The sequence below is a fragment of the Saccopteryx bilineata genome, chromosome 1 (genome assembly GCF_036850765.1).
Source record: "Saccopteryx bilineata isolate mSacBil1 chromosome 1, mSacBil1_pri_phased_curated, whole genome shotgun sequence".
Lineage (NCBI taxonomy): Eukaryota > Metazoa > Chordata > Mammalia > Chiroptera > Emballonuridae > Saccopteryx > Saccopteryx bilineata.
The window spans coordinates 85,962,944-85,978,787 of NC_089490.1; the positions used below are offsets into that span (position 1 = coordinate 85,962,944).

Consider the following 15,844-nt stretch of genomic DNA (forward strand, 5'->3'; position numbering starts at 1 on the left):
ATAAAAACATTTGTATAAGTAAATAACTGCACAAAGATGTCTTATAGAAATGTAAATTACATATTTGTACTTCAGTTTGTCTCTTCTATCCAAATCCGGGAAAGGCTTTTTTTTTTTTTTTCTTATGATTCACAAACCTGCCAAGACCCTGCTCCGTTAGCTACGACAGAAACTCCTCTTTGGAATTTAAGGTTTTGATCGCGCGAGAGCGAACGGGGCTTGGTGCAGAAATCTAGGCCTATAAGCGTAGAGGACCAATCACGGTGAAAAGAAGGCAGGAACAATGTGGGTTAAAGGTCGGGCGGAAGTTCCCGAAGCTTCCGGCGGCTTTGAGTGCGAGCTATGGCTAAACATCACCCAGACTTGATCTTTTGCCGCAAGCAGGCTGGTGTTGGTGAGACAGCTTCCATTCCCGCTGCTCTCTGGGTTGGGGTGGTATTAGGAGTTTGGGAAGCGAGGGTTCCCAAGCTTGGGGTCTTGCCTCAGAGGTGCTACGTTTCCCGCCTCGTGGCGGCTTTGTAGCGTCCAATGAAAAAAGGGCAGGGCGCCCGTGCCCGGAGCCGGAGGCGGGTATCCAGGGTGGAGTCCGGAGAAACTCGGATGGCCCAGGACTTGGGAGGGGCTTCAAGAAGGTGTGGGTTTAGCCTGACCAGGCGGTTGCGCAGTGAATGGAGCCTCGGACTGGGATTTGGAGCCCCAGGTTCCAGACCCCGAGGTCGCCAGCTTGAGCGCGGGCTCATCTGGGTTTGAGCAAGGCTCACCAGCTTGAGCCCAAGGTCGCTGGCTGGAGCAAGGGGTCACTCCGTCTGCTGTAACCCCCAGGTCAAGGGCACATACGAAAAAAATCAATGAAAAACTAAGGAGCCGAAACGAAGAATTGATGTTTCTCATCTCTCTCCCTTCCTGTCTGTCTGTCCCTCTCTCTGACTCTGTCTCTGCCACAAAAAAAAAAAAAAAAAAAGTGTGGGTTTGGAAAGCTTATGAGGATATGGTGAATGAAATTGCTTGGGTTCACTGCAGTCCCTTCTTCTGTACCCAATTCCACGCTCGAGGATTTTTTTCTCTTCAGAATCTGTCTTCTAATGGTACTGTTTATCATCTTTGATCTTGCAGCCATCGGAAGATTGTGTGAAAAATGTGAGTGGAACACACCCTCCTGAACACCCCTCCCCTTGCACTCAGTTTCTGTGGAGCCAGCAAACGAGCCTTTCCTGAGGTGCCACAAAGGACTTGAAGCAGATGTTCCTGGAAGCATGTGAACACCGAATGCCGGGCTTCAACCAAAGGCTTCCTTCACCTCCCTACTCCAACTTGCACATTTCAGCCACTATGTTTAGGTTTTGAGAAAATTCAGGAAGTGGTGTAACCCCATATCCACACACAGTTTGTGTAATTATGTGGCTTTATCATCTCCCAACTGCTGTTCTAAACTCTTTGCTTGTTAGTTGATTGACTTTTTCGTATGTGTTGTGGGGATTAGATGGATCCCTAAGTAAGCCAAGTTTTGTAATGCCAAAGTAGGTCTTATAGCCACTGTCAAAAGGATACTAGTGTTTTTCCCCATAATAGGAGGAGGGCAAAGCACTTGAGGTATTTGTAAGTGGGCCTAACTCCATTCTCTTTTCCTCACAGGTGATGGCAAGTGTGTGATCTGTGACTCTTATGTGCGTCCCTGCACCCTGGTACGCATATGTGATGAGTGTAACTACGGCTCCTATCAGGGACGCTGTGTGATCTGTGGAGGCCCCGGAGTCTCTGATGCCTATTATTGTAAGGAGTGCACCATCCAAGAGAAGGATGTGAGTATATTCTAAGCTTTTCATCTGATCTTTATTTTATTTAAAAACATTGTGAGCCCTGGCCGGTTGGCTCAGCAGTAGAGCGTCGGCCTAGCGTGCGGAGGACCCGGGTTCGATTCCCGGCCAGGGCACACAGGAGAAGCGCCTATTTGCTTCTCCACCCCTCCGCCGCGCTTTCCTCTCTGTCTCTCTTTTCCCCTCCCGCAGCCAAGGCTCCATTGGAGCAAAGATGGCCCGGGCGCTGGGGATGGCTCTGTGGCCTCTGCCTCAGGCGCTAGAGTGGCTCTGGTCACAACATGGCGACGCCCAGGATAGGCAGAGCATCGCCCTCTGGTGGGCAGAGTGTCGCCCCATGGTGGGCGTGCCGGGTGGATCCCGGTCGGGCGCATGCGGGAGTCTGTCTGACTGTCTCTCCCTGTTTCCAGTTTCAGAAAAATGAAAAAAAAAAAAAACAAAAAACCACATTGTGTTATCCATAGCAAACTCTCATTGTCTATGGAGATTACTGTGTTCAGCTAGCCACCTAGGTTATAATTTCTTCAAATTCTGAGAGCCAAACTGGGTATAGTCCAATAAAAGGCAGTTGTTTTCCATCAAGGGTAAAAATGCAAGCCAATCAAATCTTTGACAACGCCGGCAATTTAGAGAGCATGCTCTCTATTCCTTTGATGTGTTTCTGATTATTTTTATTTGGGAACAACACCCTGCATTTGTAAGTCATAGTACAGCACATGATGGTATGTAATAGCCACTCAGTAATTTTCTTTACTATCATTAAGTACTGCTTGGGTGGATGTAATGACATTTGAATTTGAGACAATTCAAGTTGATTTCAGCTTTAAGTGGTTAATGAATGCCTTTGATTTGATGCTGTGGAATTGATTGTGAGGGTTTTTGTTGTTGTTGTTGTTGTTGTTGTTTGTATTTTTCTGAAGCTGGAAACAGGGAGAGACAGTCAGACAGACTCCTGCATGCGCCCGACCGGGATCCACCTGGCATGCCCACCAGGGGGCGATGCTCTGCCCCTCCGGGGCGTCACTCTGCCGCGACCAGAGCCACTGTAGCGCCTGGGGCAGAGGCCAAGGAGCCATCCCCAGCGCCCGGGCCATCCTTGCTCCAATGGAGCCTTGGCTGCAGGAGGGGAAGAGAGAGACAGAGAGGAAGGAGGGGGTGTGGAGAAGCAAGTGGGTGCTTCTCCTATGTGCCCTGGCCGGGAATCGAACCCGGGTCCCCCACACGCCAGGCCAACGCTCTACCGCTGAGCCAACCGGCCAGGGCCTGATTGTGAGTTTAAGGACATTTTTGCCCCTTGATGTTATGTGGTGGCAGTGGCTAGCCATTCAACTCCTTGAACCAAATACAGGAAAGAGGGCTTATAGATCTATTGAAAGGGCAAGTTTTACTGTTTTTCTTTAACAGACTTCTTGGGGGAGAAATTCCATGAATCAGCTTGTTTCTTCTTATGACACAAAAGGAAGTGTGATACAGTATGAGTATGCTAATGAAGGTAACTGATTGCCTAATCTCTGATAAGTAAAAAGATATAATTCTTAATGTTCCCATGACCAAAAAGTAGGTACTATATAGATGTTATCTTCCTTGTTTTTCACAATAACTTTGTTAAATAGGGATCATTATTATCCCTACTTTACAGTCCCTCACCTAGCTAATCAGTAGCAAGCCCAGACTGACCTAACCTAATGGTGTCCCGATTACCTCGAGTTGTCCTTTTATAAATACTTTTGTTGGGATGTGCCCATGTTGAGGAGAAACAACTCAGCCACCTCAGTAGTCTGTGCATTTGGATCCTTTCTATCCCCAGTGAGTGTGACATACCGGGCCAGATAAGACTGTTTCTTACCCAGTTAAGTCTTCTCTTATTTAGGAAGATGAGAAGTGCTACAGATAAAGTCTGAAAAACACGATCTCTGTTGGTGATTTGAACTTTCTCCTGACCCTAAACTCTGGTTTGCATTTATTTACCTTTGACTGTCAAATCATATCCTGCTTAATCTGATCTACCAGCTAGGTTCCACTCCTTTAGAGAAAGGACTTTGGTTTGTGTATTTGTATCTCATTTTCTCCACTTTATTCTCTGGTGCCTGACATGTAGTATAAGCGGAGACATGTTTTTGGTGCTGCCCCTATGAGTCATCTATAGGAGTTCCCCCTACAGACTGGTACAAAGTAGGTGTTTGATAATTATTTATAGTCTATAAGCAGTGAAACTATGGTAAAACAACAGTGAAGAGGAAAGTACAATTAATCTTAAACTAGCTAAAGAGTCCGTTAAGAACGTTTTTTTTAACTTTTCTGTGATTATAGCTAGAGTTGTTACCTAGAAAAAGTTTGTTACCAGAAAGTGCTTAATTAATAAATGTTGATTGTTGGCCCTGGCCGGTTGGCTTAGTGGTAGAACATCAGCCTGGCATGTGAATATCCTGGGTTCGATTCCTGGTCAAGGCACACAAGAGAAGCGACCATCTGCTTCTCCACCCCTCCCCCTTTCTCTTCTCTCTGTCTCTCTCCTGCCAACAGCCATGGCTCTGTTGGAGCAGGGTAGCCACAGGTTCTGAGGATGGCTTCATGGCCTCGCCTCAGGTGCTAAAAGAGCTCGGTTGCCAAGCAACAGAGCAAGGGCCATAGATGGATAGAGCATGGTGGATCCTGGTTGGGGCACATGCGGGAGTCTTTCTGCCTCCCTGCTTCTATGTTACAAGGGGGAAAAATGTTAATTGCTGTCTTACTTGTCTACATGTGTGTGACCTGATACCTTTGGATCCTTGTGCTTTATTCTGTCCCTGAGAATTATTCTAGATGTCACTTCCCCTGCTTCACATTATACAGGAATGTTCTGAGGATATTTGAGATGGCACCTCTCTTACATTTACTCAGCAGTAGTTTCCAAGGAACACAAAGCAGTGAGTGCAGTGACATGATCCAGCCTCTTAGCCTTGCAGTATCATGTAGATTAAGTGTCTAAGATTTTTTCCTATGCAGAAATCTTCCCACAACCAAAGCAACCCTTGCTATTGTTCTCTCTTGAAACTTTCATCATTTTTAAGGGAATTAGACCAATAAACTAAGCTGGATGTTCTCTATAGCTTTTCAAAGCTTCAAGAATACTATAGGGCCTGACCTGTGGTGGCGCAGTGGATAAAGCATCGACCTGGAAATGCTGAGGTCGCTGGTTCGAAACCCTGGGCTTGCCTGGTCAAGGCACATATGGGAGTTGATGCTTCCAGCTCCTCCCCCTGTCTCTCTCTCCTCTCTCTCTCTCTCTCTCTCTCTAAAATGAATTAAAAAATTAAAAAAAAAAAAAAAAAAGAATACTATAGGCATTGCTGCCAGAGGACTAATTTGTAGTTTCTTTTAATGCAGCATCATCTTAATCTCTTGTAACCCTTAATTCCTTTACTCCTCTTCTTTAACATTTTCCACAGCTGTTCCAAACAGGACAAAATAGCTGCTAATATTTATGGGGCTCTTGCTATGTACCAGATACAAGGCTGCACATTCGTTTCCAAGTATTATATAGATAAGGAAATTAAGGCTTAGAAGTGTTAAACAACTTGGCTCTAGGTCACATGGTTAATAAGTGGCAGATCAAGGACTAGAACCCAGGTCTATCTAGCTCAGTGTTTCTCGACTTTTTTTCTTTAGTTTCAACACTTTTTTTTTTCATTTTTGGTCCCTAAGAAGAAAATTTTAAATTTAAATTAAATATTCTCCTTAGATTAAAAAAAAAAAGCCCCGGCTAGGTGGCTTAGTGGATAGAACATTGTCCCAACGTACCAAGGTCAGGGGTTCAGTTCCCAATCAGGGTACATAGAAGAAGCAACTAATGAGCGGACAGCTAAGTAACAACAAGTTGATGCACATGCTCGCTCTCTTCTCCTCTCTCTTCCACCTACCTCTCTTCCCCTTCCCCTCCCCCTCATACCTGTCTCTCTCAGATCAATGAAAAAAAATATTTTTTAAATATTTTTCTACCTAACAAAAAGAATTAAATACTAAGGTATAAGATTTTGTTGGGTTAGGAGGAGCTTTAGATTATAAACCACTATATTGTCAAAGATGTTTTCATCTCATTTCAGAATGCATGGTCTAACTCAAAGTACTTAACTAACCCACCTCACTATATTCATTGGATGTGCCTCTTTCTTTTGCTATTTCTACCATTCTTTTCCCATTTCAATGAACAGCAGAACAGTTAGATAGATGTAAAAGATAAGTGATACTTTTCAAAGTTAATTCACAAATTTATCATTATCTTTAGCTGCGTAGACCATGTGGAAAGTTTGGTTCTTCCTTCTATAAAGTCCTGTTAGAAAAAACATCCAGCTGCCTGACTGGTGGTAGCACAGTGGATAGAGCATCCACCCACTGAGGTTCCTCTGTTCGAAACCCTGAGGTCTCCAGCTTGAGCGTGGGCTTGCCAGCTTAAGTGTGGGATCATCAACATGATCCCAAGGTCACTGGCTTGATCAAGCGGTCACTGACCTGACCAGGCGGTGACACAGTGGATAGAGCATCAGACTGGGATATGGAGCACCCAGGTTCAAGACCCCAAGGTCGCCAGCTTGAGCACGAGCTCATTTGGTTTGAGCAAGGCTCACCAGCTTGAGCCCAGGGTTGCTGGCTCAAGCAAGGGGTCACTTGGTCTGCTGTAGCCTCCCGGTCAAGGAACATATGAGAAATCAATCAATGAACAACTAAGGAACCACAAGAAAGAATTGATGTTTCTCATCTCTCTCCTTTCCTGTCTGTTCCTATCTGTCCCTCTTTCTGACTCTCTCTGTCTCTCCCACAAGAAAAAAAAGAGGGGGGGGTCACTGGCTTGGCTTGAGACGCCCATTAAGACACATTTAAAAAAAAAAAAGACCGTGGCACAATGAAGGTGAAGGCTGGCGGAGGTGGGATCCCGAGGCCTCGCCAGTCCACCAAGGGTGCACCACCGGCCCGTCTCGCCCGCCGCGCCGGGGAGGTGGAGCACGAGTGCATGTGTTAAGACCCAAAAAAATACTAAAAAAGAAAAGAAAAAACAATACCAGACTGAAAGCCAGAAAGCCCAGGTTCAAAACTTTGCTTCAAACATGCTATGCGTACCTTTGGGGAAATCTACAAAAAGGAAGTAATAAATTTTGTTATCTCAAGGATGCATACTGAGAGTTTGAAGGTCTTTAAAGATAAACTTTCAGATAGAAAACATGACACTATCCTTAGGTCCCAAAACAGCATATAGTCTGGTTTTTACATCAAGGGTATTCATTAAACAGTTAATGGCTAGCATTTCACTTTCAAGCTTGTTAGTAAAGCAGGTCTTGTCACTAGCACCTGTTCATTATTCTTTTTTTTTTTTTTTCTGAAGCTGGAAACAGGGAAAGACAGACAGACTCCCGCATGCGCCCGACCGGGATCCACCCGGCACGCCCACCAGGGGCGACGCTCTGCCCACCAGGGGGCGATGCTCTGCCCATCCTGGGCGTCGCCATGTTGCGACCAGAGCCACTCTAGCGCCTGGGGCAGAGGCAAAGGAGCCATCCCCAGCGCCCAGGCCATCTTTGCTCCAATGGAGCCTTGGCTGCAGGAGAGGAAGAGAGAGACAGAGAGGAAGGTGCGGCGGAGGGGTGGAGAAGCAAATGGGCGCTTCTCCTGTGTGCCCTGGCCGGGAATCGAACCCGGGTCCTCCGCACGCTAGGCCGACGCTCTACCGCTGAGCCAACCGGCCAGGGCTCATTATTCTTTGCTACCATTTTAAGAAAGATGTGGACTTATTGTCAGTAATTATATTTTTCTGATCTTACATTTTTTTTTCCTGAGGTTGGAAATGGGGAGGCAGTCAGACAGACTCCCCCCTGCGCCATACCCGAATCCACACGGCATGCCCACCAGGGGGCGATGCTCTGCCCATCTGGGGCGTCACTCTGCCGCAATCAGCCATTCTAGCGCCTGAGGCAGAGGCCACAGAGCCATTCCTCAGCGCCCAGGCCAACTTTGCTCCAATGCAGCCTTGGCTGCGGGAGGGGAAGAGAGAGACAGAGAGGAAGGAGAGGCAGAGGGGTGGAGAAGCAGATGGGCGCTTCTGTGTGCCCTGGCCGGGAATCGAACCTGGGACTCCCGCAAGATCTTAAAATTTTCAATTGCTGCCTGACCAGGCAGGGACGCAGTGGATAGAGCCTCGGACTGGGAAGCAGGGGACCCAGGTTAGAGACCCCAAGGTCACCAGCTTGAGCACGGGCTCATTGGGTTTTAGCAAGGCTCACCAGCTTGAGCCCAAAGTCTCTGGCTCGAGCAAGGGGTTACTCGGTCTGCTGTAGCCCCCCGGTCAAGGCACACATGAGAAATCAATCAATGGACAACTGAGGAACCGCAACGAAGAATTGATGTTTCTCATCTCTCTCCCTGTCTGTCTGTCTGTCCATCCCTATCTGTCCCTCTCTCTGACTTTCTCTTTCTCTGCCTCAAAAAAATTTCAATTGCCTTTTGCTACATTTCAGTTCTGTATGGATCTCCCTTTAGTTATATTTTGGTGCATGATTAATATTAATGTTAAAGTTTTACTTGAAAGTCCTAGGTTTTCATCACTGGTACAGGGTAATTTTTGTAGCTTGCTTTTCTGCCATAGAAATGGACTGGGCCCACATCCCTCCACAGGAAAGCAACACAAAGTCACTGAGTTCTCCTTGGTGGTTGCTGTAGAACAGCTTAGGGTTCTCCTGGTGATGTGTGAGTGGGCATGTTTAGTATAAGGGAAATAAGCACTCAGCAGTACAATGTCTACTTTTCTGTGAAATTTTAGAAATTAAGTATTAAAGAAATTAAGAACTTACCATGGGCACTCAATTCAAGCCATAGCTGCCTAAAATAATAGCTCCCTGTGCTAGGAATGGGGAAATCTGTCAGTTCTCTGGAAAGACTAAGTGAAGATTACATTTTGAGTATTCACGCATATTGTAGTTGCTAAAAAAACTACTGCCAGAGCACTTATTTACACGTGAGTCAGACATTTGCACATGTTTTAAAATATCTTCTAGCTTAACTCACAAATATTTTGTACCATCTTTAAAAGATTTGTGGGGTTTTTTAAGTGAGAGGAGGGGAGATAGACTCCCACAAGTGTCCCAACCGGGATCTACCTGGCAACCCCCATCTATCTGCTCAAATCAGCTGAGCTCTCCCCAGTGCCCAGGGCTGATGCTCAAACCAGTTGAGCCACTGGCTGGGAGAGGGGAAAAGAGAGAAAATGAGAAGGGGAAAAGAAGCAGATGGTCGCTTTTCCTGTGTGCCCTGACCAAGGATCAATCCCACAAGCATGGTATATCAGGAGGATGCTCTAAAGCAGGGGTCCCCAAACTTTACACAGGGGGCCAGTTCACTGTCCCTCAGACCGTTGGAGGGCCGGACTATAAAAAAAAAACTATGAACAAATCCCTATGCACACTGCACATATCTTATTTTAAAGTAAAAAAACAAAACGAGAACAAATACAATATTTAAAATAAAGAACAAGTAAATTTAAATCAACAAACTGACCAGTATTTCAATGGGAACTATGCTCCTCTCACTGACCACCAGTGAAAGAGGTGCCCCTTCCAGAAGTGTGGCGGGGGCCGGATAAATGGCCTCAGGGGGCCGCATGCGGCCCGCGGGCCATAGTTTGGGGACCCCTGCTCTAAAGTTTAGAGTCTAAACTGAGCTATCTGGCCAGGACTGGTTTCCCACCTTTTTTTTTTTTTTTTTTAATTTATTTTTTACAGAGACAGAGAGTGAGTCAGAGAGGGATAGACAGGGACAGACAGACAGGAACGGAGAGAGATGAGAAGCATCAATCATTAGTTTTTCATTGCACGTTGCAACACCTTAGTTCTTCATTGATTGCTTTCTCATATGTGCCTTGACCGTGGGCCTTCAGCAGACCGAGTAACCCCTTGCTGGAGCCAGTGATCTTGGGCTCAAGCTGGTGGGATTTTGCTCAAACCAGATGAGCCCGTGCTCAAGATGGCGATATCGGGGTCTCGAACCTGGGTCTTCTGCATCCCAGCCCAACGCTCTATCCACTACGCCACTGCCTGGTCAGGCTATTTCTCACCTTTTATAAAAATATTTAGTGTCCTCTCTTCAAAACAATTATACTGTGTGTTTTTGAACCATTATGAAATTACTGATATTTGGTTTTGGCAATTTCTTCTATCTTATGGAGAGCTGACCATATGCCAAGCACTGTTCTATATATGTTTATTGATACATTATATATATAAAACATTACTGTAAGTAATTATGTTACTATAAGTAATTATGTTTTTTGCCTGACCGGTAGGACAGTGGATAGAGCGTTGGACTGGGATGCTGAGGACCCAGGTTCGAGACCTCGAGCTCACCAGCTTGAGCCCAAGGTCACTGGCTCGAGCAAGGAGTCACTCGGTCTGCTGTAGCCCCCCGGTCAAGGCACATATGAGAAATCAATCAATGAACAACTAAGGAACCGCAACGAAGAATTGATGTTTCTCATCTCTCTCCCTTCCTGTCTGTCTGTCCCTATCTGTCCCTCTCTCTGACTCTCTCGGTCTCTGCCACACACACACACACACACACACACACAAGTAATTATGTTTTTTGGGTGATTTTTTTGTTTTTTATTTTTATTCAGTAAGAGGAGGGGAGGCAGAGAGACTAGACTCCTGCATATGCCCTGACCACAATCCACCCCACAAGCCCATTAGGGGGCGATGCTCTGCCCATCTGAGGTGTTGCTCTGTTGCTCAGCAAACCAAGCTCTTAGCACCTGAGACAGAGGCCATAAAGCCATCCTCAGTGCCAGGGGCCAAATCGCTCCAATTGAGCCATGGCTGCAGGAGGGGAAGAGAGAGAAGCAAGAGGGGGAGGAGTGGATGAGCAGGTGGTTGCTTCTGTGTGCCCTGACCAGAAATCAAACCTGGGACATCCACATGCCAGGCCAAGGCTCTACCATTGAACCAACTGACCAGGGCCTATTTTGTTTTTGTTTTAGTTTTTTTTTTTGAGATTTTATTTACTGCTTTTAGAGAGAGGAGCTAGAAAGGGGGATAGGAGCGAGAAGCATCAACTCGTAGTAATGGTTTCTTGCATGTGCCTTGACTGTGTAAGCCCAGGATTTGGAACTGGCAACCTCAGCATTCCAGGTTAACTCTTTAGCCACTGTGCCACCACAGGTCAGGCTATTTATTGATTCTTAATTCTAGGAGGTAGGTTCTGCTGTTGTAAGAGTTTTATATGTGACCAAAAAAGAGACACAGGGAAGTAAATAATTTATCAAGATTCAGGTAGCCTAGCTCCAGATCCTACAGTTTTAAATTTGGCTATTAGTGGTAATGGAGCTGTACACAGTTTATTGCACCTCTCAGGACTCTTTTTTTTTTTTTTTTTTTTTTTTTTTTTTGACAAGAAGGGAGAGGGATGAGAAGCATGAATTCTTTATTGCAACTCCTTAGTTGTTCATTTATTGCTTTCTCATATGTGCCTTAAAGGGGTGGAATGGGGGGCTCCAGCAGAGCAAGTGACCCCTTGTAAAAGCCAATAACCTTGGGCTTCAAGCCAGTGATTTTTGGGCTCAAGCCAGTGATCATGGGGTCATGTCTATGATCCCACGCTCAAGCCAGTGACCCCACACTCAAGCTGGATGAGCCCCCTCTCAAGCTGGCAACCTCAGGGTTTTTTTTGTTTTGTTTTGTTTTTGTATTTTTCTGAAGCTGGAAATGGGGAGAGACAGTCAGACAGACTCCCGCATGCGCCTGACCGGGATCCACCCGGCACGCCCACCAGGGGCGATGCTCTGCCCATCCTGGGCGTCGCCATGTTGCGACCAGAGCCACTCCAGCGCCTGGGGCAGAGGCCAAGGAGCCATCCCCAGCACCCGGGCCATCTTTGCTCCAATGGAGCCTTGGCTGCGGGAGGGGAAGAGAGAGACAGAGAGGAAGGAGAGGGGGAGGAGAAGCAAATGGGCGCCTCTTCTATGTGCCCTGGCCGGGAATCGAACCCGGGTCCCCCGCACGCCAGGCCGACGCTCTACCGCTGAGCCAACCGGCCAGGGCCAACCTCAGGGTTTTGAATTTGGGTCCTCCATGTCCCAGTCCAACACTATCCACTGCGCCACTGCCTGGTCAGCCATCTCAGGACTCATTATGGCTAGATGAATACTAGTTTGTAAATATTGACTAGTCTACCCACTTTACAGTCGAGGAATATAAGTCCATAGAGAGGTGACTTGCCCAGAGTCACACAAGTGAGTAAAGCACAATAAGCCTAAACAGGTTATCATCATACCACAAAATTTCATAGCATATCTGAAGGTTTAATGCACTGTTGTATTTAATGTCAAAAGAGGCAGCTGTTTCTTCATTTGTACCAGGACTTTTATTTATTTATTTTTTTAACATTTTTTTTGTAATACTGATTTGTGGTGATGAACTCCTTTAGTTTTTCCTTGTCTGGGAAGTTTTTTTTTATTTTTTTATTATTATTTTTTTTTATTCATTTTTAGAGAGGAGAAGGAGAGACAGAGAGAGAGAGAAGGGGGGGAGGAGCTGGAAGCATCAACTCCCATATGTGCCTTGACCAGGCAAGCCCAGGGTTTTGAACCGGCGACCTCAGCATTTCCAGGTAGAAGCTTTATCCACTGCGCCACCACAGGTCAGGCTGTACCAGGACTTTTAATACAGATTATGTGACTTACTAAAGATCACCTAACGAGCCATTGGTAGGAATGGACCCCGCACCAAACTTCACAGATGGTAGTTCCTTTTATTATTATTTTTTTAATGGTAGTATTTTTTTTGTTTTGGTTTTTGTTGTTATTTTTGGTTTGGTATTTTTTTACAGAGACAAAGAGAGTCAGAGAGAGGGATAGATAGGGACAGACAGACAGGAATGGAGAGAGATGAGAAGCATCAATCATCAGTTTTTCATTGCGACACCTTAGTTTTCATTGATTGCACATGCTTCTCATATGTGCCTTCAGCAGACCAAGTAACCCGTTGCTCGAGCCAGCGACCTTGGGTCTAAGCTGGTGAGCTTTGCTCAAACCAGATGAGCCCTCACTCAAGCTGGCAACCTCGGGGTATTGAACCTGGGTCCTCCGCATCCCAGTCCAATGCTTCATCCACTGCGCCACCGCCTGGTCAGGCCACAGATGGTAGTTCTTAATGTAATAAGTGGTATATGTTTTCTAGAAAATAATGAAATATTAATATTGGCTCTTTGTGTTTTCAGACATTTTTTTAATGTTGATATGAGTCCCTAAAAAGAAATCAACTGAATTAGAAATGAGATGTCTAAGGACTTCATTGATTCATTTTATAGCTCAGTGTCACAAGAAGAAACCTTTTTTGACACGGATGTTTAATAATCATCAGACCTGTGAAGGTTTTCTTCCAATAGCAACTCCCCCAGTTTTCCTCCATCATTCAAGATTAACTGATGGAGGCCCTGGCCGGTTGGCTCAGTGGTAGAGCATCAGCCTGGCGTGCAGGAGTCCCGGGTTCAATTCCCGGCCAGGGCACACAGGAAAAGCGCCCATCTGCTTCTCCACCCCTCCCCCTCTCCTTCCTCTCTGTCTCTTTCTTCCCCTCCCGCAGCCAAGGCTCCACTGGAGCAAAGTTTGCCCAGGCGCTGAGGATGGCTCTGTGACCTCTGTCTCAGGCGCTAGAGTGGCTCTGGTCGGAGATGGGCAGAGCATCGCCCCCTGGTGGGCGTGCCGGGTGGATCCCGGTCGGGTGCATGGGAGAGTCTGTCTGACCACCTCCCCGTTTCTGGCTTCGGAAGAAAAAAAAGAAAAGAAAAAATCAACAACAACAAAAAAAGATTAACTGATGGAAATATCATTTCTGCAGAACACAGCTCGTGAGGGGCTTTACTGAAACCACTCAAGCTCACAAAATGGCCAGGGGCGCATGTCATTATAAATCAGAGTTAGAACCATCAACATCTATGGCACAGGGGCACTCTTCCCCCAAGACCATGTGTCAAATTGAATGAATTAATGAGGACACTTCAAACCCAGTATTCTCCTGTGATATTTAAAATGTAAGGCCCTGGCCAGTTGGCCCAGTGGTAGAGCATCGGCCTGGCGTGCAAGAGCCCCTGGTTTGATTCCCGACCAGGGCATACAGGAGAAGCGCCCATCTGCTTCTCCACCCCTCCCCCTCTCCTTCCTCTCTGTCTCTCTCTTCCCCTCCCGCAGCCAAGGCTCCATTAGAGCAAAGTTGGCCCGGGCACTGAGGATGGCTCTATGACCTCTACCTCAGGTGCTAGAATGACCCTGGTTGCAACAGAGCAGCGCCCTAGATGGGCAGAGCATTGCCCCCTAGTGGGCATGCCGGGTAGATCCCAGTCAGGCACATGCGGGAATCTGTCTGACTGCCTCCCTGTTTCCAACTTCAGAAAAATACAAAAATAAATAAATAAATAAAACGTAAGGTACTATTTCCTAAAGTCTTTAGGTTTTTTCCTTGGTGGTATTCTCTCCTTTCTTGGGATAGTGGAAGAGATGTAGAGAGCTTCATCTGTAGATGATTGTAACCTTTTCCAACCTTTTACTAGAAGAGAACCTTGTGGACATCTTGATTTTTTAGATCCTACCTCAACTATATCATTTTAGCAACAGAAGTGGGCTAAGAATCTAACCTGTGCCTGACCAGGCGGTGGCGCAGTGGAAAGAGCGTCGGACTGGGATGCGGAAGACCCAGGTTTGAGACCCCGAGGTCTCCAGCTTGAGCGCGGGCTCATCTGGTTTGAGCATAAAGCTCGCCAGCTTGGACCCAAGGTCGCTGGCTCGAGCAAGGGGTTACTTGATCTGCTGAGGGCCCGCAGTCAAGGCACATATGAGAAAGCAATCAATGAACAACTAAGGTGTCGCAATGAAAAAAAAAAACTGATGATTGATGCTTCTCATCTCTCTCCATTCCTGCCTGTCTGTCCCTATGTATCCCTCTCTCTCTCTGTCCCTGTAAAAAAAAAAAAAAAAAAGAATCTAACCTGTAAGTGTAGGCCCCTGAATTGAGGGTAACAGGCCCTGGGGACATTCAAGGTACTTAGTAAGTTCTTGACAATTGATCAAGTAGGATAACTGAAATGGCAAGATGAATGCCTGGACTGTTAATCCAAAAGTTAATTTTATGTCAAATCCCTTTCAATATAGGGTTAAAGACTTTTAACAACTTCTCGTTCTTTTCTTTTCCAGAGAGATGGCTGCCCAAAGATTGTCAATTTGGGGAGCTCTAAGACAGATCTCTTTTATGAACGCAAAAAATACGGCTTTAAGAAGAGGTGATTGGTGGGTGGCTTCTTCCTCCCCTCATCAGGCTGCTGTAGCTGCCAGAAAAGAGGCCTACTACTGCCAACAGAAAGGGAATGAAGCACAGAACATCGCCAAACCACCTGTCAGTACACCAGCTCCTTTCCACCCTTTCCTTTCCTCTCACCCAGATAAGGTGGTAGGAATGGAAAAGGATTCTTTAGAGTATTCTGGTAGACTGTATCAAAGAATAAATGATTAGTTCAAGGTTTTTCTTGAATTCAAGAAGCAAAATTTTGTTTTCCATATTGATAAGTTCTCTTTACTTACAGCAAGAGCTTCTAAAACAGGAATAATATTTTAGTATTCTTTTTGAAGAGTTGACTATGAAGCTACTCATGTTCTTAGAGCAGCTCTGATGGCAGTTGTTTTTGATGAAACATCAGCAGTGTGGGCATTCAATCTTGTAACACTTTCCAGGTGGTGCTGGTTCATGTTGTTTTTCTTCTAAATTGGAAACTCGATTGCTCTATTGTATTAATAAAGTAGGTGTTTATTTTCTGGTAGTCGGTCGCCATCCAATTTAAATTTTAACTCTAGGAATTTGAGTCACCCTAATTTGTGATTCAGGAAAGAGATATTGGGGTTCATTGAGCATCTCGTTTTCTTATTACTACTAGAAGGAATTGAAAACTATCCATGCCTGCCTGATGGGTGGTGGCACAGTAGATGGAGCATCAGTCTGGAACTCTGAAGTCCCAGGTTCAAAACCCCG

At 45.9% G+C, this 15,844-nt stretch overlaps 1 protein-coding gene across 1 annotated transcript; it reads left to right on the forward strand.

Moving 5' to 3' along the window:
* The first annotated feature begins 264 nt into the window (after positions 1 to 264).
* PHF5A (PHD finger protein 5A) lies at positions 265 to 15,635 on the forward strand. The gene is made up of 4 exons (XM_066256964.1): positions 265 to 394; positions 1,114 to 1,137; positions 1,633 to 1,799; positions 15,016 to 15,635. Exons 1-4 carry the CDS (start codon positions 343 to 345, stop codon positions 15,103 to 15,105), a joined length of 333 nt encoding a protein of 110 aa, XP_066113061.1. The 5' UTR covers positions 265 to 342; the 3' UTR covers positions 15,106 to 15,635.
* The last annotated feature ends 209 nt before the right edge of the window (positions 15,636 to 15,844 follow it).

Bases quoted from the DNA above. Each gene is read 5' to 3' on its own strand.
- PHF5A (XM_066256964.1), top strand. From the start codon at position 343: ATGGCTAAACATCACCCAGACTTGATCTTTTGCCGCAAGCAGGCTGGT. The intron at 395-1,113 runs GTGAGACAGCTT...TTGATCTTGCAG, and splicing joins CCGCAAGCAGGCTGGTGTTG to CCATCGGAAGATTGTGTGAA. The intron at 1,800-15,015 runs GTGAGTATATTC...TTTCTTTTCCAG, and splicing joins GCACCATCCAAGAGAAGGAT to AGAGATGGCTGCCCAAAGAT.